General features: G+C 38.3%; 1 protein-coding gene across 6 annotated transcripts in view; it reads right to left on the bottom strand.

Annotated features, from left to right (window-relative positions):
* Nucleotides 1–637: 637 nt before the first annotated feature.
* Nucleotides 638–18,589, bottom strand: part of slc35f3b (solute carrier family 35 member F3b) — a 72,662-nt gene continuing 54,710 nt past the window's right edge. For 3 of the 6 annotated variants that reach the window (XM_079856226.1, XM_079856224.1, XM_079856225.1), the window contains exons 2-8: nucleotides 16,680–16,881; nucleotides 14,131–14,473; nucleotides 10,962–11,181; nucleotides 7,716–7,841; nucleotides 3,724–3,916; nucleotides 3,507–3,596; nucleotides 638–2,946 (exon numbers count right to left, since the gene is read on the bottom strand). In XM_079856226.1, coding sequence (XP_079712352.1) covers nucleotides 2,708–2,946; nucleotides 3,507–3,596; nucleotides 3,724–3,916; nucleotides 7,716–7,841; nucleotides 10,962–11,181; nucleotides 14,131–14,473; nucleotides 16,680–16,704 — 1,236 coding nt within the window. In that variant the 5' untranslated portion in view covers nucleotides 16,705–16,881 and the 3' untranslated portion in view covers nucleotides 638–2,707. The remainder of the gene's footprint in view (nucleotides 2,947–3,506; nucleotides 3,597–3,723; nucleotides 3,917–7,715; nucleotides 7,842–10,961; nucleotides 11,182–14,130; nucleotides 14,474–16,679; nucleotides 16,882–18,589) is intronic. The other 3 variants (XM_079856222.1, XM_079856223.1, XM_079856227.1) reach the window with 1 other exon arrangement.

The raw sequence follows: 18,589 nt of genomic DNA, 5'->3' as shown, positions 1-18,589 counted from the left end.
ACCAGTGTTACGTGTTTGTGACATTTAAGTGAACAAATGAAATACCATTTTTACACAAACAAAGTCAGTAAACAATTTTGTTATATTAGCCTCACGCTAACTTTATTTTAAGAAACTATTTTAATGTTTCCTTATAGGTGCTTTTTAATAATTGCATTTTTAATTTGTACTGCCAGTTATGTTGATGACTTTTATTTTCCTCTCAATTTCACCATTACCATCTTCACTCTGGTCAAAAAGGCAGATTGGCAATATAAAACAACACATGGATTGGAACATCGATTAGTACAAATACTTTAAACTATGTATAATCTTTGTCTTCTCTGTTGCATCAAATTCTGCGCAGAAAATGACAAAATATTAAACGAATTAACATAACTGGCAGCTTTTATCTAATCACATTTTGACACAAGGTGTATTCTATTTATTAAAACATTCCACAAATTCAATTGATGGATAATTACTGAAACCCACTAAGATGGTCTCTGTGAAATTGGGCATGTTAAAAAACCATTCATTCTCAGCATAAGCCTGTTTGATATTCATCAGTCTATAGGATTGGTTTGTTTAGAAACAAAACAAACAGAGAAAATATAGATTTACATGGTACATGTGAAAACAGACAAAGCGGATCTATTAAATGGATGATTTATTTGTTTTCTTGTCATTTTCCTCAAATGTGATCGTAATGCATTTCAGTGTAAAAATCATTCCTTACAAAGGTTTACAATAATGTCTAGCAATAATTCCAGAGGAATACAATATTATATTTATTGTCATCGTAACAATGACAATGGGAGACAGTGCTGATGAGATCCTATTGCAAATCAAAGAAAAGGCAGTGAAGCCATCATGTAGCATTTATTGGCGTTTTCTGCATGCGTTTTCCTGTAGAACTAATTTCCATCCAATGGAACAGTCCATAAGATTAAAAAAAAACAAAAAATGCAATGCATTGTTTTAAAAAAAAAAGTGACTGGAGCCTTATGAAGTGCAGGATGTTTTCAGTGTATCTAAAGGTGGCTATCAGTTCCAGTCACCACCTTTTTCAAAGCACATAGTGTAGGTGCACTTTTCAGAAATGGTCATACATTCACTGGATGCACATGCCACCCTTTAACGGTAACACATCTTGCTGAAGATTGCCTTTTCGGTTCGCCAATACTGCCCCTGAAGTGTCCTCACAGTGGTTAGCATGTGACTCTGAAAAAAATGTGATGGAATCAAAGTATAGCTTCAGTATAAACAGTCTGGATGCTGTAGTTAACCCCCTAACAATCTTCATTCACAGTTTAGGAAAGGAAATCCCTTTAGACCTCAGATGCACCCATAGGACGGTAGACCTTTGTTTGTACAAGGAGAGCTGGACATCTGCAGTCTTCCAGCATCCCAGCAAACCTCAGCACCATGGTATCCTATTCCTGTTTCGCTCTTTCTCCTAGACCCTCCAAATCGCTGTTAACCAACATGAGTTCAAAAACACCTTCATTCACAGTTTGGGAAGGGGAGTCCCTCAGATGCAACTGTTGCTAGGTAGAACTTTGTTGTATTAGTAGACAGCATATGTTGCAGTTCTTAATGTCTACTACGTCAATGTTTGGCACATGTTCTAATGGGCACTGGTAGTGATTCGTGCCAGTCAGTCTGAGCTCCAAAAAGAGTGTAACCGTCTGAAGATCTGCAGGGACTCTTTATTGTGGAGATATTGGTTCATGGGTCTCTTGAGCAGAGGTCTCAAACTACAACTAGCCTGGTAAAATCCTCCATTTGGGCCTGTTTTACGACCATACAGTTGAACTACATAGAGTTAATGAGGACATCTTTCCTAGCATAATGCTCTGCATGTTTAGTGGAGTAATAATGCTTGTATTCTGAACTACTTAAATGTTCTTTTCTGCAATTAGCAGTGTAAGAAAAATCACAAGCTAGCTGTGACATAACAATCAGAAATATTTCGATATAAAAAAAGACTACAAAGCTATCAATCTACATATGATATTCAAAATATTTTATATATATCAGACAGGCAAATAAAGTGGCTGGAGTAGCTGTAGTGCATCAAAAATAGAAACTTCTATCCACTGAAGACTTATTGCCACAACAAGACTGTTCCCTGTGTAAACCGCTCCTGTTTGAATCTAGTTTGATGTAGATGCATGACTTTGACTTATTTTCTGTGCCGTGCAGTGTTTGCTTGTTTTTATTAAATGGGCTACAGCTGTTCTTTTACATTCAAGTTTTAGGCCTGTAAAAGCCATGTGGATAATAAGAAATGTATAAAATTAAATTGCAATATATAATATACATTAAATTACAACAATATATAAAATAAAAATTAAACCATTAATTGAAATAAAATAACATGTAAATAGTAAAGGTTCTATTTAAAATATTAAAAAATTAAAGTCTATAAATGGATTTGTGGGCTCGATTTAAGGATAAACTTGACACTTGACAGCCCAAATTTGGCCTGTAGGTCAGTCGTTTGAGACCCCTGCTCTTGAGTTCCAAGACCCAAATCATTGTTCCAATACACTTACAGCTGTAAGATGCGCAAAGGTTTGGCTTTAGGAAATCGTCTGTTATAATGTGCATGAGGGTAAATGATGGCCTACGGAGTCTCGTTGACTGAGTAATATTAGGGAATGAATGCCCTTCCCAGCATTATCCAGTCACTGGAATAAGAACGAGAGAAGGTTTGTGCGTGTCAGTGAGGAAACGTGGACATGGAGGTCCTGGCCCGTCGGGTCCAGTTGAGTCCTGAGCTGGTTCCGGTCTCAGCCGGTTCAACAGGCTGTTCCCGCTTTCTGAGTTTGGTGCTGAGCTCAATTAAACACTGATCCCAGTCCTCCGGTAACAGCAGCATTAGGAAGCCCAGACAGATGATCAACACGGCGATGAGTCGCACTGTATTGAAGTGGATATCACAGGTGTACAGGTCCACCACTGCAACACCAACAACACACACTTTAGATCCACCACGGCAAAATGTCTATGAGGTTGCAATGACTGCCTACTTTGCTGCACGTACTGATTTTGCCGAGTTAGACACATTCCTGGGTCAACATATTTTGTTGATCCTGGAACAACACTCTGGTCCAAAAATTTAGTCCAACCCTAAACCTAACCATACCCATAAGCTATGCCTAAAATCAGAAGGAATGCTAGGTGAATAACACTGATGTAGAAGCACCTAACTCGCCTTAACTTGACATACTGTAAACTTGTCCCTCAAAACTGATTGGACTGTTGTTCCAGGATCAACAAAGATGTTGACCCAGGAACATGTTGCACTTGGTGAAATCAGGTTCTGCCACTTTGCTAGCCTCAGTGGGACAGGGTTCAAAAACAGCTTAACAAAAACCTTTAAAAACAGATATACAATGAACTAAGAGTGTGATTTTATATATCCCTTTAAATCAGTCAGTGGCACAAAATATAGGTTTTCTATAAACAAGTTTGTTTTTATATTAAAAAAAAGTTTACTTTGATGAAAATGAACTCACTTGCATTGACAGGGACACTCAGCACAATGCCAAGTGAAATCAGCTTAGGGTATGTAATGGCAATGCCAAAATTCACCAGCATATTGAATGCTGTAGAAGAAGAAAATGAGGAACAGTTATATGTTATATATCTCTTAAGACAGTTATTCTAATTGTTGCACATTACATAAACAATTACTTACAATAATATACTTTTTTCTGTCCGTATTTTATTTACCTAGTAAGAGTCCAGCCACTCCACACATGTAGGCCCAGGGAAGATCAGCTATGGATGTGAAGTACTCAACATGTGTGAAGTACAGTATAACTGGCACAAAGCTCATAAAGACAAAGTTTGCACTGCCGACAATGGTTAGAAACAGAGCCGCCTCTCCAAACTTGGCACTGCCCAAGACAAGCTTGAAAAGCACCTGAGAAAACAAAAACAAAAAGACCAGCTCAGATAAGTTTGTTTCGGTTAATTGGTTCATTCAGGTGGTTCATTTCAATGATCATTCAATGCTATTCACATTATACTTGTTTTATTTTAGCTGTAATACATTCACCAGCCACTTTATTAGGTATACCTGATCAACTGATTAACTCAAATATTTAATCAGCCAATCACACAGCAGCAACTCAATGCATTTAGGCATGGAGACATGGGCTCCGTCCGGAAACAGAACAGGGGAATGAAAAGAGTAATTTAACCATCTGAACAGAACCATCAGTTTCTTATTTCAAAGCACCTTGTTAAGCGTATAATAAACCTCTGTTTAGTTAGTTAATTGTACAGTACTTGCAATGCCTTTGCCGTTGAACGAGTGTCCGGATATGCAGTCTCGGGAGAAAGTCTTGATGGTTCAGGGGTCAGATGGTGCTGAAGTTGCAATTGATTTTCTCCATGTTGAATGAAGAAATTATGATGAACTTGCGATGTTAGCCTGTCTCAGTTGTTGTCGAGGTATTACAATACTTGAGGCCCTGTTGACGTGGTTGTGCCAACTCCGGGACAAAGATCCCTTGGCATTCCACATGGACAGTAACCAGGAGAAGACGAGAGAGAAGAAGAGGAGAAGAACCGTGTGCAGGTGCACTTTAACTTCTATGGAGGTCACTCCTCCAGGGTGGTCAGTAAGCCAATGGTAACTTAAGCTTTAGAAGGGAACATTTACGACTCTTTGTCTTCAAGCATAGTATTTTGCATATGTAACTGGATTGGGTGTTGATGCAGAAACTATTAAAGATTCTTGTAATATTAATATGTTGCATATGTATCATCATATAATATACATGATCATTTAGATCATCAAAATACAAATTCGTAGATACCAAAAAGGGTATAGGTGAGGTTAAATGAACTAGTGGTTCTATCATAAAGCATGCATAAAACGGTATACTATACAAAATACACAATGCCACCTTGGAATTATAAGGTTCTATCTGCATTCTGAGCAGTTTTGGAATATTGAGCTTCAAAGTTTTTGCATTCCATACTCCTTTGTTGATAGACCCTTTTTGTTTCTAAAAAAAACTCCCAAAATGTACACAACTTAAAATAAAAAAAAAAACACTTTTTCACATAATATAAACAAGTTGTCACAGAATAAGAATATGTGAATAATAAAATTTTGACAAAAATGTCCGGAAAGAATCTCATAATTCCAAGATGACGACCATACAAGTAATAATCCTACACAAAATGGGTCTTATTCACTAATAATTGCGCACACTATTCGTATAATACGCACATTTAAACTTCTCATGTAGCCTAAACGTTCCGCCAAATTTACAACACATGCGTATGTACATGTTCTTAACCTTGTTATAATGTTGATGAAGTCGTAGTATTCTAAATGAGCGACCGCGTACAGAGCTATAACGCAACTTTTCTTACTCTTTTTACTGATAGGCCTATATGTAATGTACTAGCCTATTTAAGATCTATATCTATGTTTAAATTTCATCTTAAAATGTTTATAAGGCCAGCAAGTAATTGCAATTTTTGTATACGAGTGGTTTCAGTTGTTCCTATATTTATTCGTAATTTTGAATACATTTTAGAATGAAAGTTATTACTGAATAATGATTTGTTCATAAAAAAGTGTGCGTACAGTGGATGAGACCCAATGTCCTGGAGATATGCATGCTCATTCATAGAAGGTTTCCTATGGCTATGAATGAAAGGGAATGAGTTCTTTTTATGGGCATAATGGAGTGAGAGTTAATTGGGAAATGGAGTGAGAGTTATCTCTTTCCACATTTCTTTTGGTCGTAAATGGATTTTTTGCCATGGTGACCAGAGGCCTGGCTCTGCCTGTTAGTTGCAGTTCAGGGGTACTATAACACAGTTTATTGGGGGAAGGGGTTTGCTGGATTATTCTTTAATATAATGAATAATTATGTGTCTGATTGGTCCACACGCTACAAAACTGAGCATCAGAATATAGAATTGCTAATTTAAGTGACTTTGAAGTTTGCAGGTGGCATGGTGTCATAGGGGCTGGTCTGAGTATTTCAGAAACTGCTGATCTACTGGGATTTTCATGCACAACCATCTCTAGTGTTCACAGAGAATGGTCTGAAAAAGAGAACTTTGTGACACGTTGCATTATCCTTCTGGAATTAGCCATCAGAAGATGGGTACACTGTGGTCTTGAAGGGATGGACATGGTCAGCAACAATACTCAGATAGGCTGTGGTGTTTAAACGATGCTCAATTCACCCTTCGCCGGGAGTTTGATTGACAGACGATTTAACCAATCATAACGCAGAATCCGCCGTTTTGTCCGACAAAGAAGAGTTAGTGGATTAACGTTGGTGGACTTGAACTTGAAAAATTGTGTGTTCATCTGATGTTCATTCATGTTTATTTGATGCTGTAAATTAACTGCTAGAAAAAGATGATCGGTTCATAAGCCGCTTGAACTGAGGCACTACAGCGATCTGTCACGACACATTAAAGAGCCACAAAATGGTATTTATTGTTTAAATGTCTTTAAAAAATGTACAAATTTGAAATTTGTTTCATATCAAAAGTAACCTGCTTTGTCTTTTGACTTGTCGTCAGTGTCCTCTTTAGCTCTGTGGTGTACTTTTACTGTGTGAGAACATGATGAGAGCGGCATGGCTTGTCGGACGTAGCAACAGTAACTAAAGGGGGCGGGTCTTTGCGAACGGTCAATTGGGCTCAAAATTGGGCTCAAAAATCACCCACATCATTACACCAACAGCATGAACCGTTGATACAAAGCAGGATGGATCCATGCTTTCATGTTGTTTAAGCCAAATTCTGACCCTAACATCTGAATGTTGCAGCAGAAATCGAGACTCATCAGACCAGGCAATGTTTTTCCAATCTTCTTATGTCCAATTTTGGTGAGCCTGTGTGACTTGTTGCCTCAGTTTCCTGTTCTTATAGCTGACAGGAGTGGCACTCGGTGTGTCTTCTGCTGCTGTAGCCCATCTGCTTCATGGTTCGACGTGCTGTTCGTTTTTCGCCCACAGAACTGCCACTCACTGGATATTTTCTCTTTCTCCGATCATTCTTTGGTTATGCATGAAAATCCCATTAGATCAGCAGTTTCTAAAATGCTCAGACCAGCTTGTCTGGCACCAACAACCATGTCAAAGTGACAATTAAATCCCCTTTCTACCCCATTCTGATGCTCAGTTTGAACTTTAGCGAATCGTCTTGACCGTGTCTACATGCCTAAATGCATTGAGCTGCTCTCATGTGATTGGCTGATTAGATATTTGCATTAACGAGCAGTTGAACAGGTGTACATATGTATAGAAATTAAATACACTACTTCTGATTCAGTGTTCGTATTAATAGTTCTAAATAACATAATGTCATCTTTCAAATGTCTGCAGGAAAGAAAACAAGGTTGTAATGTTGTGGATAGCCAACTGATCTTTCTGTCCAGTTCACTTATTGATTTGTCCTTTTCAGATGACCGCAAGAAAGTACTTCACAAAATCGATTTTTTCAGATGACCGCAAGAAAGTACTTCACAAAATCAATCAAGACAAATAAGGTTAATTACAGAAAGCAAAGCACTCCCAAGACATCACTCCATGACTATGTAAAGAGGTGCAGTTATTGATGAGTACCGTTTCAATGACACAGAACCAAATACCAATTTAACTGAAACACATTTGGTACACTGGTGTTAAAATACTCTCAATGAGCAATAACAAAAGTGTTGACTGTTGAAGTAGGGTTACCTTATAGAGGGCAGAGGCAGATGCAGAGGCCACTACAAATGTTATGCCAATAACAGAGTGACTGTGGAAGCCATCAGCGTAGGTCAGCATCACTATTCCAGCGATGGCCAGAATGGCAGCCACAATCTTGTAAAAGAACACAAAATAAAGGTCACATCGCAATGTGTTACATCAAAAAGACTGTCTGTAGACTACAACATGTATTATATGTTGTATTGTTTACAAGTGTGTCCAAGTGAAAAATGTTTCCAGAGCGTAGCCGAATTGAGTGCAGTACAGAAACATTATGAGGGTGTCAGAAAGATTGATTACTCCCACCCAAAGACCCTCCTGAACAGCTTTTTGTTCTGGTTCAACTATCTCTGTTCTGTTGCCCTTATTTGAAGGATCCTGGTTTTGCATTCTCATGGATGTTGCCATATTCATATCACCATCATATTATCAGGAGAAACACACCTCATGAAACCTGCCAAGAACATGTCCAGGGCATATTTCACCATCAAATTCCAAGCAAGAAACAAGAATTAGATTTAAAGGGATAATTCACTTTGAAATAAAATTTTGGTATGTTTTAGCTTTCCTGAAGGGCATCCAAGATGTAGGTGTCTTTTTTTCCGCAGTGGTTTCAATTTTGATATTTTTAGGTCAAAGTTCTGGTCTGTCAGTCATTTAATGCAGGTCTGTGGTCACGGTCTCAAAGAGCATGCACAGAGTCCAAATTAAAACAATTCCCCATCGTCCAAATTAAACAATTCCCCATCGTAAGTACACATTGATGGGCTAAGACACGAAACGAGCGGTTTGTGTGAGAAAACGAACAGTATTTATATAGTTTTTACCTCTTGTAACACAGCCACGTCCAAGTGATCTGAGGGCGCGAGCGCATCCTGTGTGTGTCGTGTGCGCAGACTGGTGCATAGATATATACACTAGAGGTCGCCTTGGCTACGGCAGTTCATTGGAACGAATGTCTTTAATGCGACATCTAGTGTATATATATCTATGCACCAGTCTGCGTACACGTCACATAGCAGGAAGCGCCCGCGCCCTCAGATCACTTGGACGTGGTTGTGTTATAAGAGGTAAAAACGATATAAATACTGTTCATTTTCTCACACAAATCGCTCGTTTCGTGTCTTAGGCCATCAATGTGTACTTACGATGGGGAATTGTTTAATTTGGACGATGGGGAATTGTTTTAATTTGGACTCTGTGCATGCTCTTTGAGACCGTGACCACAGACTAGGCCTGTCGCGATAGTCAATAAATCAATTAATCGCACGATAAAAAAAAATTAGCTCGATAATTTTTCCGGCCGCGATAATTCCATTTGCATGCTTGTTTGTTTTCCTCGTCTCTCTCTCTCTGCCAAAGAGACTGGATGACCACTCTCGGTTCCTTAGCGAGGAGTGAACCCTCTTGTCAGTTGCATGGTCTTTGTATGGGAAAGCGCCGGCGGGACTGCTCGCGGCGACTGCCGGGAGAGAGAGAGAAGACGCTATAGTTGTGAGTTGGAGGGGAAAAAAAGAGAAAAAGATGGAATTGGTTTCAAAGCCAAACGCGACAGTGAGCCCGATCTCATGAAAATGCGTATCTATACCACGAATGTTATTTCTCGTGCCATTTATACGCCAAAATAGTTTTTGCGTGCATATGATACGCACTTTATGGCGTGTAATACGCACGCACTCCTCACCCCAATCCTAACCAAGTATTTTCAGTGCGTAGCATATACACGCAATAAAGCGCGTCTCCGTCTTCCCGACAGTAAATTACACAATCACTCGGCGTTTGTTTAGTCGACAAAGTAACACGAGGACAGTGCAAAATGCTGTGGTATCCTGTTGAGGCTTTTTTTTTATTTGTTTACAAAGGTCCTAACCGGCAGTTTTGCCTGTTATGGAATGTATCACTATTTATGTCTGAGCCTAATGTTTAATATTTTTTGAAGTGCAATTTTGTTTACATCCATTTTATTTATTGTTTTTGGTATTTATTCAAGTGAATTGTGTTAACAGACACTGAGAGTCCATTGCTTTTATTGTTTTTGGTTGTTTTGTTCATTTTTTGTGGATATTTAAAATGTTTTTCCGTTTTCAGTGTTTAATATTCTTAAGAAATAAAAGTTTATAGATCTTTGAAAAGGTGTACCTGCATTATTAAGCCATTATCATTATATTAGATGAAAATGGTCTCGAACGACAATATTATCGTTTATCGCAATAATTTCTTGGACAATTTATTGTCCAGCAAAATTTGTTATCGTGACAGGCCTACCACAGACCTGCATTAAATGACTGACAGACAAGAACGGTTTGACCTAAAAATATCAAAATTGAAACTACTGCGGAAAAAAAGACACCTACATCTTGGATGCCCTTCAGGTAAGCTAAAACATACCAAAATTTACTTTCAAAGTGAACTATCCCTTTAACACTAAGACAATTAAGACTATTTTAGGACAAAACATTTTTTTATTTTTTTATTGAGTTGTTTAACTTGACATGGAATATTGTTTCTTTTCCCAAATCTTTACTCACATCTCACCTATTTTCCCAGGAGATTCTAAATGATTTCCCCTCTTTTATTCACTTTTAATTACTACATTCATATCCTTTACTCTGAAAAGATTGTGGGTCGTTTCTACTGTGAGAGCAGCACATCACATATCTGAACTTGATCACAAACCAAACTCACTTACTAACGTGAGCTCATGGTCTCTCTATCATCTAATGTCCTCTAGATGGAAACTTAACTAGAACTGCGCCAGGGACGTCCAAAAACCCTGACTCACCAAAATCTGCCCAGCAGTGTGTGTGTGTGTGTGTGTGTGTGTGTGTGTGTGTGTGTGTGTAAGAGAGCGAGAGAGAGAGAGAGAGAGAGAGCAACAGGAACACAGAGAGACAAAGAAAATGTTAAACAGCACTTTGGTTTCTTTGATCTGAGAAAAAAAAAGAGGAAAAGAAGAAAGGAGCACAAAGGAAGAAGACAGGAAAAGGTGATTGTGAAAGCAAAAGTATTGTACTATGATGGAATTGCTGACTCATGGGATTAGACAGCAGAAGGGACTAGAATACGATTCATCAATCCACAACCAAAAGGTTGCCGTGACATCTATATATATTTGTCTGTCCGTCCATCTATTAAACTCTTAGCAACACTTAAGATCAAGCATCATGAAAAGTGCATGTCAAATCGCTATCTAAAATTTCTTCCATCTATCAAACTATCTGTCCACCCACTCACCCTGACGCCCATGAAGCGATCCCGCAGCACGATCCAGGACAGGAGAAAGACGAAGGCTTTGTTACAGCAGAAGAGGGCAGATACATCGGTGCTGTTGATCTTTCTCAGAGCCTGAAGGTACAAGTAGTTTGTCAGAATCCACAGCAGGCCGAAAGGGGCCACTTTAGTGAAGAACACCTTCGCTGTTAGTCCGTCGTCCCCGAAGAACCGACAGCACTCTCTGAAATATCACATACACAAACATAAAACATGAATTTACAACCCTCTCGAAACCTCTCTCTGTCACACAAAACACCCAACAGATAGTTAGACCAATTGAAAACAAACTTTTAAAGCTATATTCCCTCATTGAAATGTTGAATGCGTCTGTGTGACGTGATCTGATGAACAGATACACACAGAGCTACCATATATATTTGGCCATTACGCTTAGAGTTGTCCTCAGTTCACTTCCATGTTAGATAATGGACTCTAATTACAACTGAGAGTAAATTGCTCAGCCCTTCCCTGATGAAAAGTCCAGCATAAACCAGTATGGATTCCAGTGTGGTTAGTGCTGGTCTAACTGGTGGACTAGCATAGTCATGCTGTTCTCAAGCAAAACGGAGCTGGTGAAGCTGGTTCAGTGCAGTCAGGAGCTTGACATATTGTTAAAAACAGTGACAGCATGCACTTTCAACAATTGCTGAAAGATAATTAATTCAACCAAAGTCAATGACCAAGGGTCCAACTAAAGGGAACACTAATCACCATAATGGTTGACTTCAACAACCTTTGTACTATATGAAAAAAATAAAGCCAAAACTGTACTTTTGTTCTTTTGAACTGTAAATTTGTAATAAGTGAATATGGTAATTCTGTTTTTGTAGTTGTTTAATTATTCTCTGGTGAGATACTGATTCTATTTACAGTTGATTTCATCTAAGGCTATGTGGCTGTGAGTCAGTTGTGGTTATATTTCTGTACTTGTTCCTCTTATCTTCTGTGATTCTGCTTGTTAACTGCAGGTATCGTCACTAATGCTCAATCAGCACTTGTAGAGAGAATCTACTTTATTTCACTAATTGCAACATTACCTCAGATTGGGGCTACCTGTATATGAAAACTGAGCAGTGTTTGTTTAACACTAGGGATTGTACTGTGTAAACATGTAACCAGCTAAATTGTTCATTTATTAAATAATTAATTACAATTAATTGTCTTGGTCTTTAACTACGATCACACACTAAGAAATGTGATATGTAACATACACAAGTTTTGTTGTGGTCTTTCTGGGATCATACCAGCAAACAAAAGACAACGTATGCTGGTCCGCCAGCACACCAGCATCCCACACTGGTCCCAGCCGGTTTATGCTTGTCATGCATTGCTGTCCTTATGTGACATATAGTATGAGAGTGACTGTATCGCTTCCATGTACAATCAGGCAAATTGAGAAGTCCACCTCTCCATCAGGAAATTGGACTAAACCATTTCATTCAGGAAAGGTCACGCAGGTCATTCATTCAACATCATTCACATCTCTTTTCAGTAATTTCAGTGATTAAAGTGTCTATTAGTTTAGTTTATGTAAACATCATGGGTATTATTGAGATTTGTCTTGGTTTAGGTTTAAGATTCATTAATTTGGTATGGTCTATATGTGATTCTTCTATTTATGCAAATCAAAGCATGTCTTTGGCTTTTGTCACTGGATTTTGGATGTATTTAATTGTTCCTCAAGGGAAGTAACTATTTGCATATTTTATGCCGGACGCTGTTTTTGTATGACTACCCCATCTTTTTAATGGGGGGAAATAAAAAAAAAAAACTCTTCCTTTTAGAGTCTTTGAAATGTATAAAATTGTGAGAAGTTCTAAAAAAAAGTGATTGTTTTGCATTTAAAGGTATTTTTAATTAATTAACTGCTCAATCTGGCTGTATGGCATTCAATATTTGTTAAAAGGAATTTATTGTGTAATGGTGTTGGGAATATTGCCTTTTCACCTATGCACGTCTCCGTCTTTTTTAATTACATTGAGGACTGCAGTGGAATTGTGTTTGTTTATCCTCAAGTTTTTTCTTTTATTGTATGGTAAGAATGTCTTGTATGTTCTAGAAAAACTTCTTCTTTGTCTCTATTACATTTACAGGCTTGTCATCTACCTCTGATTTTAGTGGAAAGTTATGGGATAGAGTTATGGCTTATTTAATAGCACTGTTATTCTGAAAAAAAAAAAAAAAAAGATGTTGATCCATAAACATACTATAAGTTACATTGTGCATGAATTCCATTTTCATGAAAATTGTCCATTTTCATTTTAAAGCTTGACATTTTCCAGGGTCCAAGTTTTTGTAAAGTGTATCCCAAGTCATGGCTGGTTGACATCACTTTTTAAGGTCAACATATTAAATGACCCACAGAAATAGAAAAAAAACATGAATATGAATAGGAATCTTCATTTTCTATTATCTAAGATTTTAAACGGGTATCTGGGCTAGATGTCAAAAACCAGAAGCTTCTACTATTTCTAATAACATTAGGCTTTGGATAAATGAAGTTGGCTACTCTACATCTTTCAAGTAATGCATTATTATAAATAAAGGCACTTCATATTAACCAAAAAATGTCTTTCTGCCTTTTTCCCCTCCATTTTTACAAAGCCTTTGTACTTCACTGCTGGCTCTAGAGTCTTCAAATCCTGCACTGCAGTGCTGCTAATATTGTTTTGCCCTGTGTGACAAATTGATTTGGCTTTTCCTCATTTAACACAAAAGCATTTGTTAAAATTATTAAATAAAAGAAGCATTTCACCAGAATCTACAGTATATTTCACTTTCCAAACACTCTTCCTAGACAGAGCGGAAGATACTTTCCTTTAATGACTCGGTTTAAATAAGCAATGAGTCTGCTTAGTATTCAGCACATACAAGATCAAAAGACAAACCTGGAGAGGACAACCCGTCTGTGAATTACGGCACAGAATTTCCTAAGTGTCCTCCTCAACAGAGATTAGGGTAACAAAAAGGGATTTCACTAAACAGATTCACCAGGCAAACGCAAACCCCTGCTCTGCTATTCGCTCAGCTGCAGAAACTGCAGTAGTAAGCGGCATGCATTTTCCCCCCAAAAAGGCAATCCCAGAATGCATTACTGGATAAACACAATCTCACGGGTCCAGATTTTTACCTGAACCTCTGTTTTGGTGTCTGTCTTTCAGGGCTCTTGCACAGGTGGCCAACGTAATACAGAGGAAAGAAGAGGCAGTTCCATGTGGTGGCGAACCATGTGAGAGTGAAGGGTGCGTCGTACTGCCTGAAGGTCAGCTTGGCCAGCTGGGTGGAGCCTGCCCATGACGAGCACACGCACATCACCATGGCAACACCCCATATTGCTTTTCGCACCTGGACGGCCGTCACTCGCACGCAGCAGCGTAATCTCTGCTTCCCCGTCCCTGACTCCACCCCTGCTCCGCCCACCATCGCCTGTCCATCGGCGGTGCCCATGACGGTCTCCCTCGGACGCTCCTCCCCTGCAAGCAAACAAAATGACATCAGCTGCTGATTTATGAGGCCGTTTATTTTCATTTTTTTATTATGGTTTGGTGCAAACAGACAATCAAATCACTGTAAAAATACCCCCCCCCCCCCATATATGAACTGCAGGGTTGCAGTATTACTACAATCTATGCAGTGAAATGTGACGGTTTCAGTGATGTAGAACAAATGAGGTAATCTGGATGCAGTTTTTATGCAGTTTTTCAGCTGCACTTGCTATTTTTGTAAATATCCCATTTACCACAGAATCATACAAAAAGAGATTTCTCCAAATTTTTGGCTCTCATGATGTGTTTTTCATTTGGTTCATCTTATGAAAATGCATTAATCATATTCAGAGAATAAACAAATTGCAAGTTTTCCTTTCAGAACTCTTCAAAAGATGGAATATATATATATATATATATATATATATATATATATATATATATAAATCTATTTGCATTACATATTTTTTAAATAGAACATTCTCAGATTCCAATTAAATATAATTACAATAAAACAGTTTCTATTTAAATTAGTGCTGAGCAACGATTATTCGTCGTGATTAATCGCATCCAACATAAAAGTTTGTGTTTACATAATATATGTGTGTGTACTCTGTGTAATTATTTTGTATATATAAATACACACATATGCATGTATACATTTAATAAATATTTGCATGTATATACTGTATATATATTTATACATAATTTATATTATGTATAAATATAAATATTTTATATATAAATAACACATACATACACTCACCTAAAGGATTATTAGGAACACCTGTTCAATTTCTCATTAATGCAATTATCTAATCAACCAATCACATGGCAGTTGCTTCAATGCATTTAGGGGTGTGGTCCTGGTCAAGACAATCTCATGAACTCCAAACTGAATGTCAGAATGGGAAAGAAAGGTGATTTAAGCAATTTTGAGTGTGGCATGGTTGTTGGTGCCAGACGGGCCGGTCTGAGTATTTCACAGTCTGCTCAGTTACTGGGATTTTCATGCACAACCATTTCTAGGGTTTACAAAGAATGGTGTGAAAAGGGAAAAACATCCAGTATGCGGCAGTCCTGTGGGCGAAAATGCCTTGTTGATGCTAGAGGTCAGAGGAGAATGGGCCGACTGATTCAAGCTGATAGAAGAGCAACTTTGACTGAAATAACCACTCGTTACAACCGAGGTATGCAGCAAAGCATTTGTGAAGCCACAACACGCACAACCTTGAGGCGGATGGGCTACAACAGCAGAAGACCCCACCGGGTACCACTCATCTCCACTACAAATAGGAAAAAGAGGCTACAATTTGCACGAGCTCACCAAAATTGGACAGTTGAAGACTGGAAAAATGTTGCCTGGTCTGATGAGTCTCAATTTCTGTTGAGACATTCAGATGGTAGAGTCAGAATTTGGCGTAAACAGAATGAGAACATGGATCCATCATGCCTTGTTACCACTGTGCAGGCTGGTGGTGGTGGTGTAATGGTGTGGGGGATGTTTTCTTGGCACACTTTAGGCCCCTTAGTGCCAATTGGGCATCGTTTAAATGCCACGGCCTACCTGAGCATTGTTTCTGACCATGTCCATCCCTTTATGACCACCATGTACCCATCCTCTGATGGCTACTTCCAGCAGGATAATGCACCATGTCACAAAGCTCGAATCATTTCAAATTGGTTTCTTGAACATGACAATGAGGTCACTGTACTAAAATGGCCCCCACAGTCACCAGATCTCAACCCAATAGAGCATCTTTGGGATGTGGTGGAACGGGAGCTTCGTGCCCTGGATGTGCATCCCACAAATCTCCATCAACTGCAAGATGCTATCCTATCAATATGGGTCAACATTTCTAAAGAATGCTTTCAGCACCTTGTTGAATCAATGACACGTAGAATAAAGGCAGTTCTGAAGGCGAAAGGGGGTCAAACACAGTATTAGTATGGTGTTCCTAATAATCCTTTAGGTGAGTGTATACATGCATGTGTGTGTATTTCTATATACAAAATAATTATATACCGTACACAAACATATATCATGTAAACACAAACATTTATTTTGGATGCGATGAATTGCGATTAATCATTGCCCAGCACTAATTTAAATATATTTTAAAATGTAATTTATTCCTATGTGTTATGTTTAGTTTATCAGTATTTTAGTTTTGGTTTTTCTTGTTTGACCTGCCTGTAATTTCCTTGTCTGTTTCCATGGTTTTTCATTGACTGATTAGTTGAACACCTGTTGCTTGTTTCTTTGATTTGGTTTTGTTCTAGGTGTGTTCCCGATTTACAGGGTCCCTACGCAGTGTTCACTGCTCCCTACTCCCTGAGCATGGGATATCCGTTGAAGTGGACTTCGCTGACAATAATCGCTCATTTGGAACGCCCTGCAACGTCATCAAAGAAAGGCAATGATGGGGTCATACAGATTATGATATAACATGAATATTGTCATTTACTGTACATTCAAATTGAAAATACATACACAAAACACACATTATGTTGGTCTTTTTTAATAAATATAATCAAATCTTATATGTTAAAGGCACACTATGCAGTTTCCGTTTTATTCTCAAACAGCGACCCCTAGAGTTGCTGTGGAGTACTTGTATTTAACGTTACTGTCGTAAATACCACTCAGAGCCGTCTCTGCACTCTTCCGACCGCGCTTTCTTCGTTTTCTTCGTCGACTCTGCCATAATTCACGTCTGAAATGCATGCTAGTGTCTTCCATAGAGGCTGCTTCATATGTTGTTGATGTATGTGACGTCATGCCGTAAAGCAATTCGTGATTCTCGTGAGATTTGGCGGGGCGCCACCTCTCAAACTTGCATTGCTGGTTTTGCCAGTTGCTGTTGTCTAGTGATGTGGTTCTCAATGACAGTTGGGTGATTTTTCTTCTCCACTTTCTGTGAAGGTATGTATCGATATTCCCTTATTCCCTATGCCGTTCGCAGTGCCCTTTGAACTGAACATGTTCGCTCCCTTCGGATTGGAATCTCACTTAAGATGGTGAAACAATTCACAGTCCACAATGGAATGCACCTTCTGTTTAGTTGTTTTTTCTGTTCTTGTTTTTTGGAAGCCCAGTATGCTGAGAACTTTTATTTCATTTTAAATTTGATGTGAATAAACCATAAATGTTGCAAATAGATCCTGCTTTGATATCATCTCTGCATCAGCGCACTGTGACACAAATACTGAACAACAAAAATGGATCTGGCAGTTCGTAGCAGTTTTTGTGGAAACCGTGGTAAAAAAAAAATCAGCATTCTTTGATGAATAAAAAGTTTGAAAGAACAGCATTAATTCAAAATCTTTTGTAACTTGTAAATGTCTTTACTGCACTTTTGATCAATTTGATGCATCCTTGCTGAATCAAGAATCCTTTCTGACACCATTTTTGTCAAGCATTTCAGTATTACATGGGTTTTCAAAAATCCCTGAAATGACATGAAAGATGTCTAATCCATAGACTTCCAAAAAATGTCTCTCGCCAAATAAATGAAACATCACATTCTCACCAGCGTTCCCTGAAATATCGAAGAAGCAATCAAAAGCACAGCTTACTGTGCTTAAAGTGTCAAGAGGAAATGCTTGAAAACCAAGAATACTTTATAAAACAGGAACTCTGAATGGAATCTGTCTGAAGTCTCTCAAGAACTGCAGTGCTATTGTTCAGATCAGATAAGCACATCTCAAGCCCACCATCAATCCATAAACGCTCTTAATGGCTCTTAATAGCCCTTCATCTATTCACGCGCAGAATAAACGAGTGGAGTAATCACTCTCCCTGCGTCTGGTGGAGGATTCAATCTGTTTATCCATAAAGAGGATAGCATCTGAAGCATCTGATTCCTCTATGAAACACAATAACATACTTAAAAAGGTAATGATAGATGAGTTTTCATTTGCAAGGCTATTCACAAGAAAGTAAATACTCAAATACATTGTTCAGAATAGCATACTAACAAACATACTAACTAGATTCCAGTACGTGCAGTATACAACAAGCATACTGCACCAAATACTGTATCTCATGTTAATGTTTTTGAAAGAACACTCAAGGCCCCGTTTAAAACTGGTATTGATGCG

The sequence above is a fragment of the Squalius cephalus genome (genome assembly GCF_949319135.1).
Source record: "Squalius cephalus genome assembly, chromosome: 21".
NCBI classification, from domain to species: domain Eukaryota; kingdom Metazoa; phylum Chordata; class Actinopteri; order Cypriniformes; family Leuciscidae; genus Squalius; species Squalius cephalus.
Note: the sequence above shows the minus strand (reverse complement) of the source record. Positions and strands in the feature narration are given on the sequence as shown.